This window comes from Alexandromys fortis, unplaced genomic scaffold (assembly GCF_014885135.2).
Source record: "Alexandromys fortis isolate MF-2015 unplaced genomic scaffold, M_Fortis_MF-2015_v1.1 scaffold_39, whole genome shotgun sequence".
Taxonomy (NCBI): Eukaryota; Metazoa; Chordata; class Mammalia; order Rodentia; family Cricetidae; genus Alexandromys; species Alexandromys fortis.
Window position 1 is genome coordinate 10873343 of NW_026067918.1, and position 21011 is coordinate 10894353.

The window sequence follows — 21011 nt, forward strand, 5'->3', positions numbered from 1 at the left end:
TCCCCCCCCCCCCCCCCGCCAGGGCTTCGCGGGCCTCCCTTAGACAGAAGGGCTGCACTGCCCTAACGGTGCAGCCTGCCTGTTCCGAGCACTGGAAGGAATGACTGTGTTTGCTCTCCTAAGGGTGGCTCTGTTCTAGTCAAGCTTAGGCACAGATCAGAGGAGTATTCTGGTTCCTCTGAATGTTTCCCCATATCAGCAACCAGAGAACTACAAGGCCAATCTGGGTTTTGAGGATGACTCTTTGACACAGATGGGGATTTGTACCAGAAGAAACACAGACAGAGGATCCAGGCTATGAGGCCTCCCTGATACTCAAGAAATGGAATCAAGGACTACAGGTAGGGGTTTCTGGTTTCGAGGTTTTAAAATTTCCACTTGTGGGTGTGGAAGACACCATTTCTCTTTTTCATGGAAAGGCAAATGCCTCAAGTGTCTTCTAATTTAACCTTTCCTCAGAAGCACATGGCTTTGGGAGTTAACACGGCAGCACCCTGTTCTCTGATCCCTCACGTCAGAAATTACTTTTGATCAGATCGACATAGGGGGGGGGGTCAATTTGAATCCAGCAATTCCCAGGAACAGGAAGCCTGTGCTCCTCAGCCTTCCCCAGCTCGCTCCAGGCTAGGACTGCGAGACTACTTGCAGTTTGGGGCCTCCGACCTGGCGGCTGCTGTACCACTCTCTGCTCCAAGAGGAAGTGTGAGCACTGCCCCAAACCCCTGATCCTGGCTGGTTCCCTAGGGACTGTACAGTAAGTTAGAAGCAGCATTAACACTACTACCAGCAATTAAAAAACAAAATAACCAAAAATAACAAAATTAAAAAAAAAAAAAAACGCTGCAGCAATGACAGTGGCCTGGGCAGAGTGAGCGAGCAGGTTGCAGGGTTACATACCTCCTGGAGTTTGGGGCAAGGAAAAGGAGAGCCAAAATCATGGAAACATATAAATGAGGGAGAAAAGAAAATTAAAACAAAGAAATCAAACCCGATTCCTTAATCTTAAAAGTGCAGCGCACCGGTCACATTTATGTATGCCTGGAGAGGGAGGTAGACCTGAAAACACTGGTGGGCAGCTGACCACCATGCTGGTCAGCAAGGTTGGAGGCCTTACCCACACCTGGCCTAACAGTGCCACAAATCCATTGCTGTAAGGCCAGCATTTGCCAGACTCCTCACAATCCAGAGCAAAGAGGGGGATGTGCACTTCTGAGAAAGGCAGTATCTTCCTTAAGACACCCATCACTTTTTAAATGTGTGCAAGGATGCACACACATAACCCACAGATATACATGTACATATGTGTGTACACAAGGACACACATGCTTATGGCTCTCTGCATACAGGGACATATACAGACAACTACAGATGGCACCAAGTCCTACCCTGTGTAGTGTATAGACACACAGGACCGAGTCTCAGTGTGCCACAGTGGAAACACCCTAGGCAGCTGGAAAACGTGAAGCAATGGCCCCACGATGAACAAGTCCCATATCGTTAGAGTTTTATTCTTTAGGATGAAGCCTTGCTCTACCACCGAGCTGGCTCGATGTCATGGGCTCCAGGGATTCTCCTGCTGTCTCCTGCTTGTCTGGGATCACAGGTGTGCACCATTGCCCTCCGTTGAAATTTTTGATTTTTAAAAATATAGGATGCCTCATGAATTTGCATGTCATTTTGGTACAAGAGCCAAGATCATCTCTGTTCTAATTTTAGTGTCTCAGCTGTCAAAGCTAACACTTAGCATTCTCATGGAAACAAATTTCCCTGGAGGGGAAAATAAATCTAAACTTGGAGACACTTTTGAAATTCCCAGCACATTTCCTCTTCACTCCATGGGTTGGACAAGAAGAATGTGAAGCAGGTCACCCATGGGTTAAACATTTCAGACCCTCTGCTTAGAGATCACAGACTGTTGGCCACAGTCAGACACTGCAAGGCTCTAATCAGTGAAGTGGTACTTGAAGGGAATTTATGAATTGTCATGTGGGAACACAGGCTTTAGGGCTTACAAAGGAATGTCAGCCCTAGCCTAGCGGGGTGAATTAGTGGCAGAGGGTGTGCTAGCTTACTTTTCTGCACGTGTCAGTGATGGCCAAGAGTAGGATGCTGCTTATCAGGACAAGTAACCGAGATGGAAGAGGAGCCTGTCTCTAATGGGTTACATCCTTCTGATATGGGATTAGCTCATCAAAGGCCAAGGCAGAAGGAAATGAATGTGCTCTCTAGAGTTCAAAAAAACTTGAATATTATAATGTCCAGAGAGTTCAGAGACCTCTTTTATGTCTGATAATTAATAAAGCAATCACAGGTGGACACGGATGTGCATGAGAACCCACTGAATTTCTTCTGTTTGGTTACTTTGTCACCTTCCTGGCAAGGCATGACCATAAATCTTAACAATACAGGCTTACTTCTGGCAGAGGGAAGAGAAATGCACCTGCACTTTTTTGATAACACAATCATTAATGTGGCTGATTGGGACTGGAAAAGGGGTCAATGCCAGAGCATGAGGAAGAGTGCTGTGGTTTGCGCTGCAGCCAAGGGCGCTAGGTTTGCCATGCATACTGCCTGTGGGAGCCAGATGCAGAGGGAAGTGATGATGCACTGGGTGGGGCAGGAGTGCCAGGGATAAATCTGGGATGGGAAGTAGAGAGATGGATATGGCTGGTTACCCTCCCAAGGGTAAGAGGGCAGAAAGGGGGGATGGATCAGGTCCCTAGAAAGTGCCTCAAAGAACATGGCCATCTATTGAGGAATGAACACACAGGGCCCTGATACACATGGGCAATGTTTACAAGGGAGCCCAGGAGTCTCCATTCTATGGTGAATGGCCATCAGCAGCTTTCTTTCTGGAGGTGGGACTTTTAATAAGAGCATAACTCAGGGCATTCTCTGTGGGTGGGATGCCTGTGACCTGCCCCTGTCCCACGCCCCAGGCCTGTGTGCACATAGCCCTTCTTCCTGAGCTCTACTGCAGGGACCCCACGCTGGGTCGCTGGGAGAGGGGACTCACCAAGTTTCAGCAGCCAGCCTTCTCGGTCCGGGTTGAAGAAAGTGTGGGTGAGGTCATTCCCGTCATCTTCCGGGATTTTAAAGGGTTCGTTTTTTATGCTCTCATAGAGATTCTGGGACAGAAGATGACATTGCATGTTTCATTCTAGAAGTAGCTTTTCTTCCTCCCCTCTGTCTACTCATCCCACAGGCACTCACTGTGAGTCTGTAGTAAGGACTAGAGAAGAACACAACCATTTTTCTGCTCTACATCAGCTCACAGGGACAAAAATAAGATGCCTGGTGGATAATTAAGGAAGGAAAAAATAGCAGCTTGGAGTCTACTCAAGCCTTTAGTTTCAGATTTAGAAGCCTCTTCCCCTTCCTGTTTCTCGCTGGCCTTTGTGAAATTCACATATTGAAATGAATTAAGAGAGCAGGCACTTGGCAAGTTATCCTTGTCTCCTCTCCTCTAAGGATGATCCTCGGCCAGCTGAGATGAAGCCACCCTGGCCCTGCTCACCCGGAGCAACTCCTCGGGCAGGTCTCCTCCATCATTGATGCCTCGATTCATGGCAATGAACCTCTCCACGGTAGGCTTGTCCTTGACATTGGGGTTGTGTAGGCTGGTGTTCAGCATGATGATGGCAAAGGAGAGGACGTAGCAAGTGTCTAGGGAAGAGAAGAACAGAATGTGAGAGCAAGGGAGACACCAACCCAACTAAGATCAGGAATACAAAACCATGGGCAGTGAGAGTGGGTGAGCCAAGTGCACACATGTTCCTAGGCTTACGCTCATGAAAGGAGCAAGGCACATGAGTACACTAAAGATTCAGACAGATAACAATAAAATGGCCGTCTGGGCATGGTGGAGCATGTCTTTGGTCCCAGCACTCAGGAGACAGATTTCTTGTGAGTTCCAGCACAGTCTGATCTCTAAAGAGAGTTCCAGGCCATCTAGGGCCACATAACAAAACCCCAAACCAATACAATGCATAGAAAAGAAAAAAACTACCCACAATTCTATTTAGTAATGTTTGGTCTGCTTTATTTCTTCTATATAAATGTGACTATGTAGAAAAATCATGTTACAGACATGGTAACACACTGTCCCCCCAACGCATATATATGGATACTTACATAGGGGTAGGTACATAAACATACACAATACACAGATGACAGATAACACATACATATACACACATACATAGGTGATAGACACACACACATATATACACACGTATTCATACACATATACACAGGTGATAGGTACACACATATACACACATACACATGCTTTTTGTTCATCTTATCATTTTCCCATGCCAATATCTTTTTAAAAACATGATTTTTGCCAGGCGGTGGTGGCGCACGCCTTTAATCCCAGCACTTGGGAGGCAGAGGCAGGTGGATCTCTGTGAGTTCGAGACCAGCCTGGTCTAGAAGAGCTAGTTCCAGGATAGGAACCAAAAGCTACAGAGAAACCCTGTCTCGAAAATCAAAAAACAAAAACAAAAACAAAAAAAACATGATTTTCTTTCTTTCTTTCTTCCTTCCTTCCTTTCTTTCTTTCTTCTAAGACAAGGCTGTGCTTAACTAGCCAACTACAGTCATAATTCTGCTTCTGCCTCCTGAGTAGCTGGGAAGACAGATAAAATCACAGAAGTCAGCTTCTGGAGACATCTTTAACAGTTACGTGCTTGGTAATTCTGAACCCAGGGCCTCACGCACAGAGGCACGCACTCCACCACTACGTCACACCCAGGTCTTTGCTGCGTCTCTGTCATGCTCTTCTGGATACTTCCTATCTTTTACAGTTATACACACCATTAGCAAACTGCTCCTCGTGTCTCAGAAACCCTCCACTGCCTAGAAGAGAACCTGTGGAGAAAGCTTTCCTCCCCACTCACACAGAAGCCTCCTCACGCACCTGTGGACTGGAACACCCCGTTATTGCACTGACAGTACCGCTGGGCAAAAGCCTCCATCATCCGGTCGATCTTCTGGGCCTCTCCAGGGAGCCGGAAGCTCCACAGGAACTGCCTAAGGGTAGAGACAGGAGCACTGCTTTGACCTGCCTTGCTGCTGGTGGTGGCTTTAATATCAGAGGGCAAAGGGAGGTGAGGAGGCTTCCGTCCACTTTTACAGAAACTGAACAGAAGCCAATTTAGCCATTGCCCATCACCGTGGCTTTAACTGGAGGTAAAGTGCTTAGGTAAACCAAGATGTTGAGATTTTCCTATTCCAAAGAACAGCCCCCCTCCTCAGAATAACACACAAAATTGAAGCACAAGAGTTAATCATTTAAAATGAACTCTAAGGTAAGGATTCATTCAGAGCATTCATGATGAAACCATGGAAATCACATGGACCCACGTCACGGGTTTAAATGCATCTGCGATTATCGCATGTATTAAAATCATAGCTCAAAAAATAGCCTCAGAATTTATACCTGTAGCAGAGAAAGTTAAAAAGACAATGTCTTTAAAAGACATAAAATAAGTTTGATTAAAAAATTAAAGTTGCTGGGCAGTGGGGGTGCAGGCCTTTAATTCCAGACTCTGGAGGCAGAGGCAGGAGGATCTCTGTGAGTTCGAGGCCAGCCTGGTCTACAGAGTGAATTCCATGATAGCTAGGGTTATATAGAAAAGCCCTGTCTCAAAAAACCAAAAAAAAAAAAAAAAAAGTTAACTTATTTTTTCTTTTTAAAATGAAATGAGATACCAAGTTTAGGGCAAGATATTAAAGGGCTCTATATTCTGAATAGTAGAAACAATTTTTTGAAAAAATATTTGAACACTGGACAGTCCTCCCACCCCCTAAACCAATAAGCAGTCTTGGCATGTTTTCCCACTCATAGGCATGTACACTGGCCCCTTAAATACTTCAGCACAGTCACCAGGACCCCCGCAAGGGGACGTTAGTCAAACAGCACACAGGCCCCGCTGACAACACCCACCGCAAGGCCTGGACGAGGTTTAAGTCGGTGAACTCGTGCAGCTCGACAAATGCATGCAGGACCTGGATGCTGAACTCATCTCTGTCAGGAAACAAATAAGAGATGGGATGGAGCACAAGTCAGACCCCTGACCCCAAACAGATGGTATCCCCAGAGTCCCAGGCCATGAGGCTTCTCAAGCCTGGCCATCCACAGAACGACGCTGGACTGGCTCTGTTTACTAACTAGACAAGCAAGGAACCTGCATACCCGGGCAGGTAAGTTACTGTTCCTCAGCACACTTCCACTCAATACCATGGCTCCTGTTGCTTTAGGACCACAGCTACCCCATGAATTAAGGAACTTGTCTCTTCCCATGAGTCTGACCATCCTCTCTAAATGCCTCACCTCTCCCCAAGGTAGTCACCAATGGCTGTTTTGTTAAGCCCTTCCCCTTTATATAAGAATTGGGCAATATCTTCACAAGTGTTCTTCAGCAGGTCATTTTCTATTAAGAACTGGATCCCCTGCAGAAAGACCAGAAAGAGTCAGTGAGTGTGGGCCCTGGCACACGTACAGTAAACACCCACCAGTGGACACAGGGATGGGGCATTGCAGGGCGCCAGACTCGGGACAGTGAGGTAACCACCCAGCACGTACACCTGCAAATAGCAGCTTAGAACAAACGCTGCTGGTTCCCCTCGATCACCAAGGAGGCTGCACCTTAAGACTCGGGGTTTTTGTCACTTCTTTTTGCATACCTTTTTAGGATCCATGTTAAATTTCTTCCTGCCCATGGCTACCTGTTTGTTCCTCTGCATGTTCTTCCTGGAAGAGAAGTGCAGCCATTAGTGCTCGGCAGCGGGAGCTCTGGGGCCTGTAGTAGTCTTCACGAGCACCGCTGACAGTTTTGGAAGACTGGGCCGGCTAGGTCTAGCCAGCTAAAGTCCTGGTCAATACTCAGGCTCCCTGACCTCTTTCCCTCTAGATTCATGGTTTCTCTTAGAATTTTTATTTTCTTAAACTTTGTCGTCTACATAGTATAGAATCTGCCTATTTTAAGTGTATATACCTGGGGATTAGTGAGAAACCTGGCAGTAGGGAAATTCCCAGGAATCTACAAGGATGATCCCAGCTAAGAATCTAAGCAGTAGTGGAGAGGGTACCTAAATTACCTTCCCCTGAAATCAGATTCATGACTACCTTAACTATCATCATAGAACCTTCATCCAGTAACTGGTGGAAGTAGATGCAGAGATCCATAGCTAAGCACTGGGCTGAGCTCCTCGAGTCCAGTCATAGGGAGGAACAATATTATGAGAAAAGCGATCGAGACCATGATGGGGAAACCCACAGAAACAGCTGATCTGAGCTAGTGGGAGCTCACTGACTCTGGACTGACAGTTGGGGAACCTGCATAGGACCAAATTAGGCCCTCTGAAAGTGGTGACAGTTGTGCGGCTTGGACAACTAGCGGTGCGGCTTGTGAGGTCACTAGCGGTGGAACCAGTGCATGAACTGGCTTTTTGGAGCACATTCCCTTTGGAGGGATACCTTGCTCAACCTAGACACAGGGGGGAGAGCCTTGGTCCTGCCTCAAGTGATGTGAGAAACGTTGTTGACTCCCCATAGGAGGTCTGTCAGCACAACACTCCTGCCTATTGCTGAGTGACATTCCTCTGCATGTCTACCTCCCTCTGCTTTTCAGATGGCAGATGTAGAGTCAAGTCTGGGGTCATTACGCCCAGGGCTGTTCTCAGTATGTGTTGACGCGTGTGGTGGCCATGTTTTCCTTCCCTTCGGGCAGAAGGGTCAAGGCTGTATGGAGATGGTCATGTAGTGCTTTCACAGTCAGCTTTTAAGATGCTGTACAAACAAGCTGCAGTTTTCACAACTGTGCATTAGACTAAACAAATGCAGGTTCGTAGACCATGCTTCCCAGGGTGTGGTCCACACACAGACAAGGGAGCGCGTCAGACATGCAGAATGCCAGCTCTCAGCTAGTGTGTCTGCCCATTTTATCCAATCCCACAGACGAACTGAGTTACAGGTTCTGGGCCGCTGAGTGACTCAGAGTTTTAGGGGTAGAGGCTAGGTGACATTTCTAAAACCTCCTGTAAGCCTGGCTACACCTGGGAACTGACAGTAATTCTACCGTTTCTGAGCCAACGAGCTACTCAGAAATAGCTTATGCGGAGGAAGGGGAGGGAAATGGGAGGCGGTGGCGGGGAGGAGGCAGAAATCTTTAATAAATAAATAAAAAAATTAAAAAAAGAAAACTTTACTTGTTATAGAAGATTTCTATAGTCACCACACTAATTTGATCATTATGAGAAGTTATGTAATCATCGGGGTTTACTATGAAAATTTCTAATAGTTTCCACATGTAGGGTGGGAAGTCCTTCTGTATATGTGTTGCCTTTATTGGTTAATAAAGAAGCTGATTTTGAAAAAAAAAAAAAACAAAAAGAAAGAAATAGCTTATTCATTGTTTTAAGGAACACATCAGCACTGGCCAAATCCCCAAAGTTCCCCCCCCCCTTCTTCTTCTTCTTTCCTGGTTGAGACAGGGGTGACTGTAGCTCAGGCTGGGCTGAAATTCACAACAATCTTCCTGCCTCTGTCTCCTAAATGCTGGGATTACGCGTGTGAGCCCACCATGTTTGGCCAGCCTGACTTGAGGTTCGGAATGAACAGGTATGAGTCTTAGGTTATCTAATTACATTTTCCCTAAATCCAATACTACTACTTTGATCCATATTTTTAAAAAAAATACAAGAAAAAAGCTGTTGGGCTATTTCCTATAAGAGTGTGCAATATTTGGGGGCCCTACAATGGCAAGGCACATAACCACCCACAAGGGCCCTCCGCATCCTTTGCCTTGGTTTGGTTCCTTGCTTCTTGGGCCTCTGACAAGCCCAGAACCCAGAGCCTAGACTTCAGTAGTACACTTCCAGATCTCTACCAGCTACAATCACTGCTTCTGACCACTCTGGGTGCTTACAGCAGTGGCTGGCTAGCTTCACTAGTTCCCCATGAATCAGCTCCCGGCCCTACCCATTCAGAGTGGCCGCTGATGACTGCCTGACATATCACAGGATGCGGCTGGCTAAAGTTCCCAGTTCTCCATGAGTCAGTTCTTGTCCCTACCTGTCTAGCATTGCTGTTTATGACTGATGGGACAGTCACTGTCAGTGGCTGGCTAAGTCATCAATGCATATGGGTCAGCTGTCCTAACTTCAGCACAGTCTCCCTTGGACAGCAGCTGTATCAACTAGGTCAATTGAGAAAGCTTCTCATAGTTTTACGTTGTCTCTATTTCTTACACAGCATTTGGACTTATTGCTACAAAATGCTTATCAGGCCTTTGATTACAAGTAAATATCCTTGGTTAAAGTGTTTAAGGACATATTTTCATTCTCTTGAGTAAACACCTGTGTTGCTGGGGATCAGCGCTGAACACGTATTTAATACCTTTTGATTCTAGCCATTGCAAGATGTGTTAGGCTGCATTTCAGGAAGTTTTACAGCGCTCACCTGCACAGATGATGGTACTGAGCCTCTTCCATGTGGACATCTAGTATTTACAACGTCTTGCATAGATCTGCTCAGGATTTGTGTCCATCTGCTTGAGCCATCACATGGTACTGCACTGCAAGGTGTCTACACTGGACAAGGTCTCAGACACACACTGTAGCTATTCTCTCCTACTCTGTGACTTGTTTATCCATTTAGCAGTTTTTCTTGTTTGCTGTGGTGGAAGAGCTGCTGATGCACTGAATCTAGGCCCTCCCATGCCAGGCAAGTATCCTGCCACTGAGTCACAGCCCTTGCCTGTTTGTTTAGTTGGTTTGGTTTTTGGTTTTGGAGATGGGGGTCTCACTATGTAGCTTTGGCTGTCCTGGAACTCACTATGTAGACCAGGCTGGTCTAAACTCACAAAGGTCCATCTGCTTCTGCCTTCCAAGTGCTGGGATTACAGGTCTGCGGCACCACACCCAACTTACTATCTTTTCTATGAGAAGAAGCTTTAAATCTAGATGAACTCTTTTGTTTTGTTTTTGCTTTCCAAGACAGGGTTTCTCTGTGTAGATCAGGCTGGTCTCAAACTCACAGAGTTCTGCCTGCCTCTGCCTCTTGAGACATGGCTAGAGACCCAGCTCTCTAGAATAACTCTTAATCTACCAATTTCTATGCTTTTTTTTTTTTTAACAGAAAATAAGGGGCTGCAGAGATGGCTCAGCAGTTAAGAGCACCTGTTCCTCTTGCAGAGGACCAGGGATCATTTCCCAACACCCACACGATAGCTCACAACCATTCATAACTTTAGTTCAAGGAGATCTGATGTTCTCTTCTGACTTCCTTGGGTACTAGGCACACATGCAGTGAACGACAGACTTGCAGGTAAAGCACTTATATACATATTTTTTAAATCTAAAATAAAAACTTTAATAGAAAGTAAGAAAGCTGTAACCCTAAAAGACAACCCTGAGGCTGGCAATGTCCCACTGGCCACTCTCTGTGGAGGATGTAGCCCCTTCATCCCTATGGCACTGCACACGCAAGTTTAAAATAACAAATCAAAGGGCCTTACAAAGTCAGACAGAGAAGCTTAGGCTTAGAAAAACACAGACATAGAGGGAGCTGGAAGCAGGTCATTTATCGAGTGAGACCATTAGAAACAGCCCGGGAATTCCGCTCCAAGTCCCTGACATCTTGTCATTTTACACTGCAGTCATTTCCACACTCTTCTCCCTGGAGCATAAGGGGTACAAGTGCACCTGACATTACACCAGACACAGGTGGTCACCAGCCTTTGGAAATGATATCAGAAGTGCTAAGCTTTTCCTCCATTAAACAAAAGTAAAACAGAAATTTTAAAAATTCATACAGAGTGGACAAAAGAAGGGGAAACAAATAATCTATACAACAATCTATGAGCACTTAGAGCAGTGTTCTTGCCCTTCCTAATGCTCTGACCTTTAACATAGTTTCTCATGGTGTAGTGACCCCAACCACAAAGTTATTTTGTTACTACTTCATAACTGTAATTTTGTTACTGTTATGAATCATAATTTAAATATCTGATATGCAGGACATCTGATATGTGACCCCTGTGAAAGGGTCGTTCCCCAAAGGAGTCATGACCCACAGGCTGAGAACTGCTGACTTAAGGTTTCTGGGTGCCTTTGAATTTTCTAACTCAGTTTTATACATGTGAAAGGTGTCCTGAGGCCAGGTGGTGGCACGCACTTTTAATTCCAGCACTTGGTAGGCAGAGGCAGGCAGATCTCTGTGACCAGTTCAGCCTGGTCTACAGAGTGAATTTCAGAACAGTCAAAGTTATGTGGAAAGACTATCTCAAAAAAGAAAAAAGTTTCCTGGGTTTAGTGAGGACTCAGAGGAAGGCCATGAAGGCTTCCGTGTATCTGCTAGGGCTACACGGCAGAAAACCTACTTTCTCCTCGAATGTGCCAGGACACATGGGGAAGGATGGCATGGGGAAGGTGCACTGGGAGCTAGACCCAGGAGCCCAGCCAGCAGCAAGGCAGACTCACCTTTCCTCTGTGGATCCCAGGCTTTCAATTTCATTAGCGACTTCTGCTATCTCGTCTTTCAGCCTCTGTAAACAGGAGTCACCAGGATGAGAACTGCAGACCACAGCGACATTCCAAAGACTCCCTCCATCCCAACACCACAGCACAACAGAACAGAGCAACACCAACAAGGACACATGCAGAAACTCTAAGAGGTCAACTAGCAGAATGCACTACTCAATAAACATCTACTGGGCTCCCACCAGTGAGCACTTTAGGACTGCGAAGGTGGGAAGGCTGGCCCGTGGTCCTGGGCTAGGGAAGAAGCCTTCTAGGCTCATGATGTAAAAGGAGCACTCACTGAAGAACAGCCACTTCGGCATAGTGCTTCAGAACAATCTGCAGTCCCCAAACACAGGCATGACGCAGCTCATAATATACAGGCACCCACACACATGGCTGGCTGGACCAGCTGGGCCCACACTACTGCCTCATGTTGCCTTAGCTGGACATGAGAGTGTCCCACTAAATCTGCTGACCATTCAGCCCAGCAGCAAACTCACTACCAGCCAGTGCCTTCCACTTCACTCAGTCTTGGAAGGGAGGGACTGTCTCCATGTAGAGGGTAGGGTGAACTCCTCCATGTTCCTAGCACTTACCAGAGAAACAAGAACCAGAGAATCAGGAAAAACCATCCAAATAGTCCCCAATTGCCAATGGCAAGAGGGCCTGTCCTCTCACTGCCCTGTGAGGTTCCATGCCCTCCTTTCTCACCCCTGAAATCTTACAAAGGGTTTTAGAAGAGCGGCATCCAGCTGCCCAGAGAAAAATAACCCACCCCACAGCTCCTGGACCAGGGACTCGGGGAAAGAGCAGCCCTGCTGTCTGCAGTCACCAGCCATCTCTAGGGACGACCCCTGTAAGCCCCAGTGCAGCAGGCCCTCGCAGGAACTTGTGAAGGTGCTGCTGTTCTCAGCTGTGACAGCTGGAGCTGCATCCTATGCCTTCAGCTGGTGAGCAGCAGAGTCAGGACCTACAGAAGGAGCCGCAAACCTGAGGCCTGTGTTCTGTGGTGTGTCAGCTGAGAAAACTTAGCTCAGAGTCGCTCTACCTCTGACAAATGGCAAGCCTCCAGAGACTCCACTTTCTGGTAAATCAAAGATAACCACTAATACTTGTGCTTCGGCCATAACTGTGGCAAGCACCAGCTCTTAAGGGCACCTTGTGACACCGACAGCCACAAACCAAGTGTTCCTACATTGGCCAGCCTCCCAGCACCCTCCAACCTGAATGTCAGCCAGCAGCTCCTGCTTCCTCCGCCGGATGTTCTCCAGTTCCTGACGCTCTTCTGCAGTGAGGTCACTGGGAACTGCAAAGAGATGAATGTCACCAAAAAAGCATCTTCCCACAAAAAAAATGACAAAAATTTGCCAAGCAGTGGTGGCACACATCTTTAATTCCAGCACTTGAGAGGCAGAGGCAGGCAGATCTCTCTAAGTTCAAGGCCAGCCTGGTTTACAGAGCGAGTTCCAGGACAGGTTCAAAAGCTACACAGAGAAACCCTGTCTCAAAAACAAAACAAAACAACCCCCACTACCACCACCACCACCAAAATTTTAAAGACTCATAGGTAAAAATGTGACCAAAGAAGCCAGAAGCCAATTTTGGCCATGACCGCTGCTGGAACTCACTCTGGCAGGCTTACGAAGAGAGGCAGGACCTTTCAGTTCTTAGACCAGCTAGCTGAGCAAGGACAGCTCCAAAGGAAGGACAGGAGGGAGATGCTGCCAGGTGAATTTGCCAGTGAGGAGGGGAGAGAGGCCTTTTGCCTCAGGACAGGCCTCGGCTCCCTGGTGGTCAAAAGTGGAACTACATCTCCCAGGAGCTGTCCCTGGCACCTGAAGTGGAACCAGGCCAATTGGTTCATGAAAGAAAGCAACATGAACGTTCTGTGCCATTTTGGAAAGTGGGGTGAGGATTCTTGGCAAACAGAGAAGAAAATCTAGAAGACCAAGAGCAAACTGGAAAGAGCATTTACTCTGGGAGCAGGGATCATGAGACTCTTTTCAACCTGGTGTGAACGTCCGTAGTGTGTTCCTACCATCAATACATAAACATGCCCTCCCCCAATGACCAGCTCCTTGTCTGAACGCCCCTCTGTCGAAAGTGGTGGCTACATGGACAGCAAGCACTAGAAACAGCAAAGTGTCCCTGTTCCCACATCTCCAGTCACCATGCCGCCCGTCCGCCATCCCCACGCACCCCACCCCCAGTCCCTGCCGCTTCAGACAGACCACATAACCCACTCAGTCATACTCTGTCTGACTTCATGGGTGATCTGAGGAGGAAGTGGAATACAGATGTATTCTCTTAACCCTCAGAGGACACATTCCAAGGACCCCAGCAGACTTCTGGACAGACAGACTGGTTTTGTCTCCATGTACATCCACATTGGATGCTTTTTCTGTCTGTCCCAGACACCACCCTACACTATGGCCAAACCTTTGGCAGCCTGAGGTACAGCATCCAAATGAGTCAACAGTTTCTCACTATTACGAGGGTCATTGACAGAGCAAGGCAGAACAGGAGAGTGGAAAAGTCATCCTGCTACTCAGAATGCAAACGAAGGCTTAAATTAATTATTTGTTTCTGGGATTTTCTATTTAATACTCTGGGCTGCAGATGACAATGGCAATGATTTTAACTAAGTGCCTCAACCCTGCCTGGTGTTTAATGGGCAAAGTGTTGGCTCCTGTTCCTGCACAGTATGGTGACACACTGGAGCGATGGAGTAACGCCTCACACTGAGGACACACTGGAGTAACGCCTCACACAGAGGACACACTGGAGTAACGCCTCACACTGAGGGCGCACTGGTGTGACAGAGTAAGTGCTTAGCTGACCCCTCAGAGGTTTAATGATGTCTCTGTTTACAGCACAAATGGACACACGCTCATCCTGACATAGCGTGCTATGGAAGTTCACTTTAAAAATATCTATTCTGAGCCGGGCAGTGGTGGCATACAGGAGGCAGAGGCAGGAGGATCTCTGTGAGTTAGAGACCAACCTGGTCTACAAAAGCTAGTTCCAGGGGCTGGAGAGATGGCTCAGTGGTTAAGAGCATTGCCTGCTCTTCCAAAGGTCCTGAGTTCAATTCCCAGCAACCACATGGTGGTCCGGCGCCCTCTTCTGGCCTTCAGGCATACACACAGAATATTGTATACATAATAAATAAATATTAAAAAAAAAAAAAGCTAGTTCCAGGACAGGCTCCAATGCTACAGAGAAACCCTGTCTCAAAACAAAACAAAAACCAAAAAAAAAAAAAAATCTTTTCTAGGGCTGCAGAGGTGGCTCAGTGGTTAAGAACACTGGCTGCCTTCCCAGAGGGCCTGAGTTCAATTCCCAGCACCAACATGGCAGCTCACACCTGTCTGTAACTCAGTTCCAGGGAATCTGACATCCTCACACCAATGTACATAAAATAATATTAAATAAATTATTTTATTAAAAAAAACCTATTCCATGAGGACATTAATACTTAGGATCTGATTTGATGCTTACAGAGCTGGTTAATTAGATCATCAATGAGCCTCTGATGTAGGAGATCCTTCTGTCTGTGTGTTGCTTTCATTGGTTAATAAAGAAACTGCCTTGGCCTGTTGATAGGGCAGAACTTAGGTAGGCTGGGAAGACGGAACTGGATTCTGGGAGGAAGGCAGAGTCAGAGAGATGCCATGGCCTCCAGAGATAGACGTGTTGGAACTTTGCTGGTAGGACACGACCTACCAGCAAATCGTGGTGATACACAGATTAATAAAATGGGATAAATTAAGATGTAAGAGTTAGCCAATAAGGAGTCAGAGCTAATGGGCCAAGCAGTGATTTAATTAATACAGTTTCTGTGTGGTTATTTCGGGGCTAAGCTAGCTGGGACGAGTAAGAGGGCCCTCTTCTAACAAGCATCCATTTGAGCAGAAGCAAGACTAATAAATCCCAGGTCCTTACTATAAAGCTGATTAAAAAATAAATAAATAAATAAAACTTACCCCCAGACTGCTGACCATTATCACTTGAGTCAGAAACTCTGGGGGATGCCTTGAGATCAGAGATCCAACCCTTCCCTCATCACTGTGACAGTCAGGTCCCATTATCTGCATTTTATATTCAAGTTGTGCTTTTCACTGCCTTCCTTCCAAGACGCTACTTTAGAAATAAGGAAGACAGTCTAACAAGTCAACAAACCCACACTCTTGTAGGGCATCAGGAGACAGGATTTCAGCAAGTCTTCCTGACAGAGAACCTGGGACTCAGATGGCAATGACGTGATGATGCCATCATCTCTCTGGTACCTAGTCACAGGGCTCTGTGTGCCAAAGTCTGGAATACACATTTATCACAAGCAAACAAGAATGGACTAGCTGCTGGTGAGCAAGCTATCTAGTGGGTAGTTGCCCCAGGTGGGATGGGAGCCTTTGGTTCTGATGCCTGGAGACCCACAGTGCTCTGAGACAAAGGCTCCTGCCTGCTCCACCTAGCAAAGCCCCTAAGTCCTAAGACCCAACCTCCCCACAGTTTTCCCTTTTACAGTTACACCTACAGTGGGAAAGAGGAAGACCACAAACAAACCCTGTAGCAAATAGAAAACTCTGGTCTTTAAAACAAAACAAAACCCAGACTCTTGAAAAGGGGACAATTAAAGAGGAAAAAAGAACACAGTGTTGCAAATTAAATTAAACCTTTTCCCCTTTTTCAATCCTCCTATCTAAATAAAAAGATGTCAAGAAAGGTGTAAAGGACAAACCTGAGCCTACAAGAAGAGCAACAAGAAAAGACCTGAACGTGAGCAGCCAATCAGTCCACTGCACAGTAAAAACTAAAGTCCTATAGAGAAATAAATAGATGCAAATAGGCCCCAAGACCTCTACAGGGCAGGGAGTGGGGTTCACCAGACTGCAGCTGAAGAGATCCACACAGTCCAGTGAGGAGTGTGAAGGTCTTCAAAATTCTAAGTGAAAATTCCTGGACTCCAACCCTCAGCCAAGATGGGGATAAATCAGAGTCATCAGATGCCTTAGTAGCAGAGAGCCAGGCTCCTGGCCATATGTTCTAAACTGACTTCAAGAGGAGCACAATGTAGGACAAGGGGCAGGGCCAACTCAGGAGCCTGAGGATGGCAAACGACTAGGAGCAGAACAGGTTGGCATGCAGGCTGTGGATTGCAGGAAGGGTATTGCAACAAACAAAATCGACTGCAAATGAAGAACAGGGTTATTAAAAACACATTAAAAATAAAACAAAAAAGTCACGGCATTTGTCATTTGTTTTGATTCAGTCTCCTGATACTAACCATGAGATTTCTAAGTTACTTCTTCTGCTACACATGTCTGTGACCCCAACAATCTTGACGCTGAGGTAGGGGGCAGCCCGAGTTTGAAGCCAGCAAGGGCTATACAGCAATACTGTCTTGGGGATACTGGGAAATGCTTGTGAAATGGGCATGTTTCACCTTCTCCTAACACAATAGGAAAAAGAATACTGGGAGGAAGTCAGTGAGAAGTCTGGGCAGCCAGGGATGCTAGAGCAGCTCGCTCAGTATCTTACTCTTGTACTATTACTGCTTGTTGGTTTTCAGAATCAGTCTGTTTGCAAAGCATAAAATGCTCACCAGGGAAGAACAGTTCTTATTATGGCAACAATGGACAAGACAGGTGTGATGGGAGAGAGTCAGGGTCCCCACAGCAGGGAAGAGCGACAAAGGAAGCAAGAGCTTGAGTAAAAAGACCAGGGTGAGAAGAGTACGGTGCAGACGCACTGACGGGACTTGCAAAGGTAAAACAGAAGAAATAGAGGCACAGCAACTACTCATAGAAGAAAAGACCCGTTGGAGCCTCTGTCCACCACGGAGGAAGTGGGAGTTCATTCCTGACTCTGACACAGTAACAAGCCACTGAAGACCCAGGCAGACTAACACCAAGGAGCCCACAACTCGCTTGAGACGGCCTCAGAAGGGACTGATGGGGCTACCATGAATATTCACATGTCACATGTCTGACATACTAACCCAGAGTTTCCAGGGAAAAGGACTCTGTGTCCTTGCAGTCACACAAATGGCTTCTAGCCAGTTTGTAGTTATAATAAAGACATTAAAAATAAAACAAAAAAGCCATGACATTTGTTGTCATTTTGACCCAGTCTTCTGACACTAACCATGTGATCTCTAAGTTACTTCTTCTGTAATCACCTGAAACCAATGCTTCCTTCCATTTTGGTTCAAAGAAGAACTAAGAAATTAGGAGACGAAAAAAAAAATCTACATCTCATTTTATTCTCCTGGAATTTTGTTCTAAGATGAGACAAATATAACACTTTAACAAGTACTTCCCTCTGCAGAAACTCACCAACATAACACCAAATCTTATCAACACAATACCAGACCTTACCAACACAACACCAAACTTTAACAATACAGCACAAACCTTACCAATGCAGAACTAAACCTTACCAACACAGCACCAAACAACACCAACACAACACCGAACCTTACCAACATAACACCAATCTTACCAATGCAAATCTTTAGTTCAAGCCTCTGTGCCAGAGGAAAAAACAAATCCCAATGACTGCTTCATTTTATACAAAGGATCTAAATGATTGCTGGGGTGCTGGGGTGTGAAGGTTCCGGGACTTGGGCTGATAACACAGACACTATGAACAGTGGAACCATGCTGGGAAGGAGAAGGGAGAGAAGGACAAGGGACACTGGGTCACCCAGTCTACAGAACCAGGGGGAACCAGCAGGAAAGGCTATCTAACCCCATGGTCCGCCAGGGTTAAACTGCACAAGAGCTCTCCGACAGGCCAGATGGCAGAACAACAAACAACTTCCCCTCCCCCGCTGCCACGTGCTATAGCCATGCTTCTGTGCCAGGAGGCGGCTAAACCCTTTTCTCTAAAAGAATGGCCACTGGGCAGGGCAGCAGGTTGTCCTTGCCACAGTCAGAGCACAATGGAGACAGATCAGAGGAGCCCTCCTGCCACACCAGGACTCACCCTTTCCTGAGCCTGAGGGCCAAGAACCCATGCTCTGAGGTTAATTTGTAAGGTGTCCAGCCGGCAGGCAGAGGGAACAGTCCGGCACTGGTCTCCACACCAATCCTTTCCCAGGTTCCAATTTAATGAAGGGGATTAAAGTGGCCGAACAACAAGGAGCCATTGTGTCCAGTTGTAAAGGCAAAAGCCATACAAGGGAAGCTTTCATTTATTTATTTAAAAATGTTGCTTTGCAGATTTTAACTGTAGGCAGAAACCCAGAGCTAAAATATGGTCCAACCAGTGCATACAAAGGAGAACTGTCTTAAAGAGACGGTGCCTTCTTTCCAAGCCAAGGAAGAGAAAATGTGCACAGGATGGCAGGCACGGGTCTAAAGCCCTGCAGTCCCTGTTCTGTTCCATGGCAGCTGCCCAGTGGTGTGACACGAGGTCCCCCTGAGGATGCAGCTCCTGTGGCATGTCAGGTTCTATTCAGCAGCCACACGGGTGCAGGTGTGCTTTGGAACTCAGATTTCCTTCTTCCTGCTTTCTGAGGTCATCTTGCTCTCCTCAGACCCCTCTGCCCGGCTTGAAAATGCACTACCTGCCTTGTTTTTAATTATTATTACCATAGTTATTAACCAGCATCCCAGAGTCCCCCCTTTAATGCAGTATTACAGGGAGACATTTAAGAGTAACCAAGAAATGGGTCTTCTCGGAGGGCTCACCTTTTCCTCACTGTGAAAAAGATAAATAGACAAAGCATGGCTGCCATGGTAATAGCCCCAAACCCAGGCCACAGGGCTTCCCCATATTTCCATGCAACTTTCCTGCTAAGCTACCTTTCCTATCCAGACCTGGAATGAATATGTACATGGGTTTTTCCTTTCTCTCCTTCTCCCCACCCCTTCCCTGTCTTTGGCTTACCTCCGGCAACCTAAAGAGCTACAGAGGTGGTAAAACCAAGCCCAAGTTTTCCCACACCCCACAGAGCAAGCACCCACTCTCAGAGGACAGTGGCTCTCCGAGTTCCAAGAGCACAAACACAGGAAGCTGCTGTTGAAACGTCCTGTGAGGCCCACAGGGCCCACAGTGTGAGGAGCCCTGAAGGCCAGCAGCACCAGCCACAGCAAGGCATCAACCCATCAACTGTCTGCCCCAGAGTGAACCTGGCCAGTGTAACCTCAGCAACGAGGCCAGGGTCTGTCCCCTCCAGGGGCCTATATCACTTTTTCACCCAGGAAACCCCAGGGACTTACACTTTCAAAAGTTTACAAGCACTAGAAAGAACTCAGGTTCTGGGGCCACACCACTGCTAAGCAGTTGCTCGCCTCTCCGTAAGATAGAACTACCCATCCACTGCTGTAACCGGCTCAGGAAAAGAGATGGAACAGCTGGTTCCGTGGGCACCCTGACCTGAGCCAGGTCCCTTCACTTACAGATCCAGCTCACTCTCCTCCTCTTTTGCCTACATACCACTGATGCTCATCCTACCTATAACTACTGCTGGCTCCCAGCTGCACGGCAGACTCTCCCTTCCTGAGGAACATCAGCCCAGAGAAGATCTAGAGGCCATGGACAATTTAGAAATGCATGTTAATGTGAGCCAAATCTGTTGGGCGCTGCACCCACCCAACAGCTTAGCAGGAACTGAATAAAGTCACTTGGTCCTATCACCCACAGTCCATACTCACTGGCTATGTGGCCCAAAACAAGCTATCTCATCAGTGTGTGTCCCTCAGCAAACAGGAAACTGGTAGGCTGCTTCTTGAAGGAACCCTCTGAAGTGGAGCACAGAGAAAAGTGACATCCCTAAGCCTATATAGCGGTGAGTCAAAAACCACAGGGAATGGGGGGCAAGGCAGGGGGGGCTGGCATAGAAGCCAGCAACTGCAGATTCAAAGACAGGACCAAGTTTCTTACTGATCACTGCTACACTGTCTTGAGAGTCTGTTTTCCCTCACTCCACTCACAAGTGAAGGGGCTGAGTCACTCAGAAGGACTGGGAATGCAACCTACTTTCCAAGAATCTTTTAGGTAACAGCAAAAGATGGAAACCCACAGCTTTGATGCTCCAGGCCACATAGAAAAGCCAGAATTGTTTCCAGTCCTTGGGATAGTGATCAGGATGGAAGGATGAAGGTGGACACAGGAAAGGCGTGTGATCGTAGTCAGAGACCTAGTAACACACGTGCTGTCTGAAGTGTGCTAAATTCCCATCACACCTTTGTGGAGTCTGCCAGCTTTAGAGAACTAATCCCATTCCTTCCTACTGAGTCAAACCTTGGCAATCCTCCTAAAACTGAATACACCAGTAGGGGTTTAAAAGGAAGGAAGTTCTGACATCACTATAACCCAGATGAACCTGAAGACACTCAGTAAAATGCCCAATCACAAGATGGGCAATGTGAGATTTCCCTTACTTAAGGGTTCTTGGTTCGTACCTCCAGAGACAGAGTAGTGATGGTTTGGGGAGGCGAGGGTGGGCTGAGAAGATTAACAGGGGCAGA

The 21011-nt window shown here is 46.9% G+C and overlaps 1 protein-coding gene across 2 annotated transcripts in view; it reads right to left on the minus strand.

The window, feature by feature from the left end:
* The window catches only part of Cyth1 (cytohesin 1), an 80461-nt gene that overhangs the window by 10788 nt on the left and 48662 nt on the right, over positions 1-21011 (minus strand). Inside the window, exons 2-9 of one of the 2 annotated variants that reach the window (XM_050140325.1) lie at positions 12756-12838; positions 11491-11555; positions 6694-6760; positions 6341-6459; positions 5954-6034; positions 4925-5037; positions 3518-3666; positions 3016-3128 (exon numbers count right to left, since the gene is read on the minus strand). In XM_050140325.1, the coding sequence (XP_049996282.1) occupies positions 3016-3128; positions 3518-3666; positions 4925-5037; positions 5954-6034; positions 6341-6459; positions 6694-6760; positions 11491-11555; positions 12756-12838 (790 nt within the window). The remainder of the gene's footprint in view (positions 1-3015; positions 3129-3517; positions 3667-4924; positions 5038-5953; positions 6035-6340; positions 6460-6693; positions 6761-11490; positions 11556-12755; positions 12839-21011) is intronic. The other variant, XM_050140324.1, reaches the window with a different exon arrangement.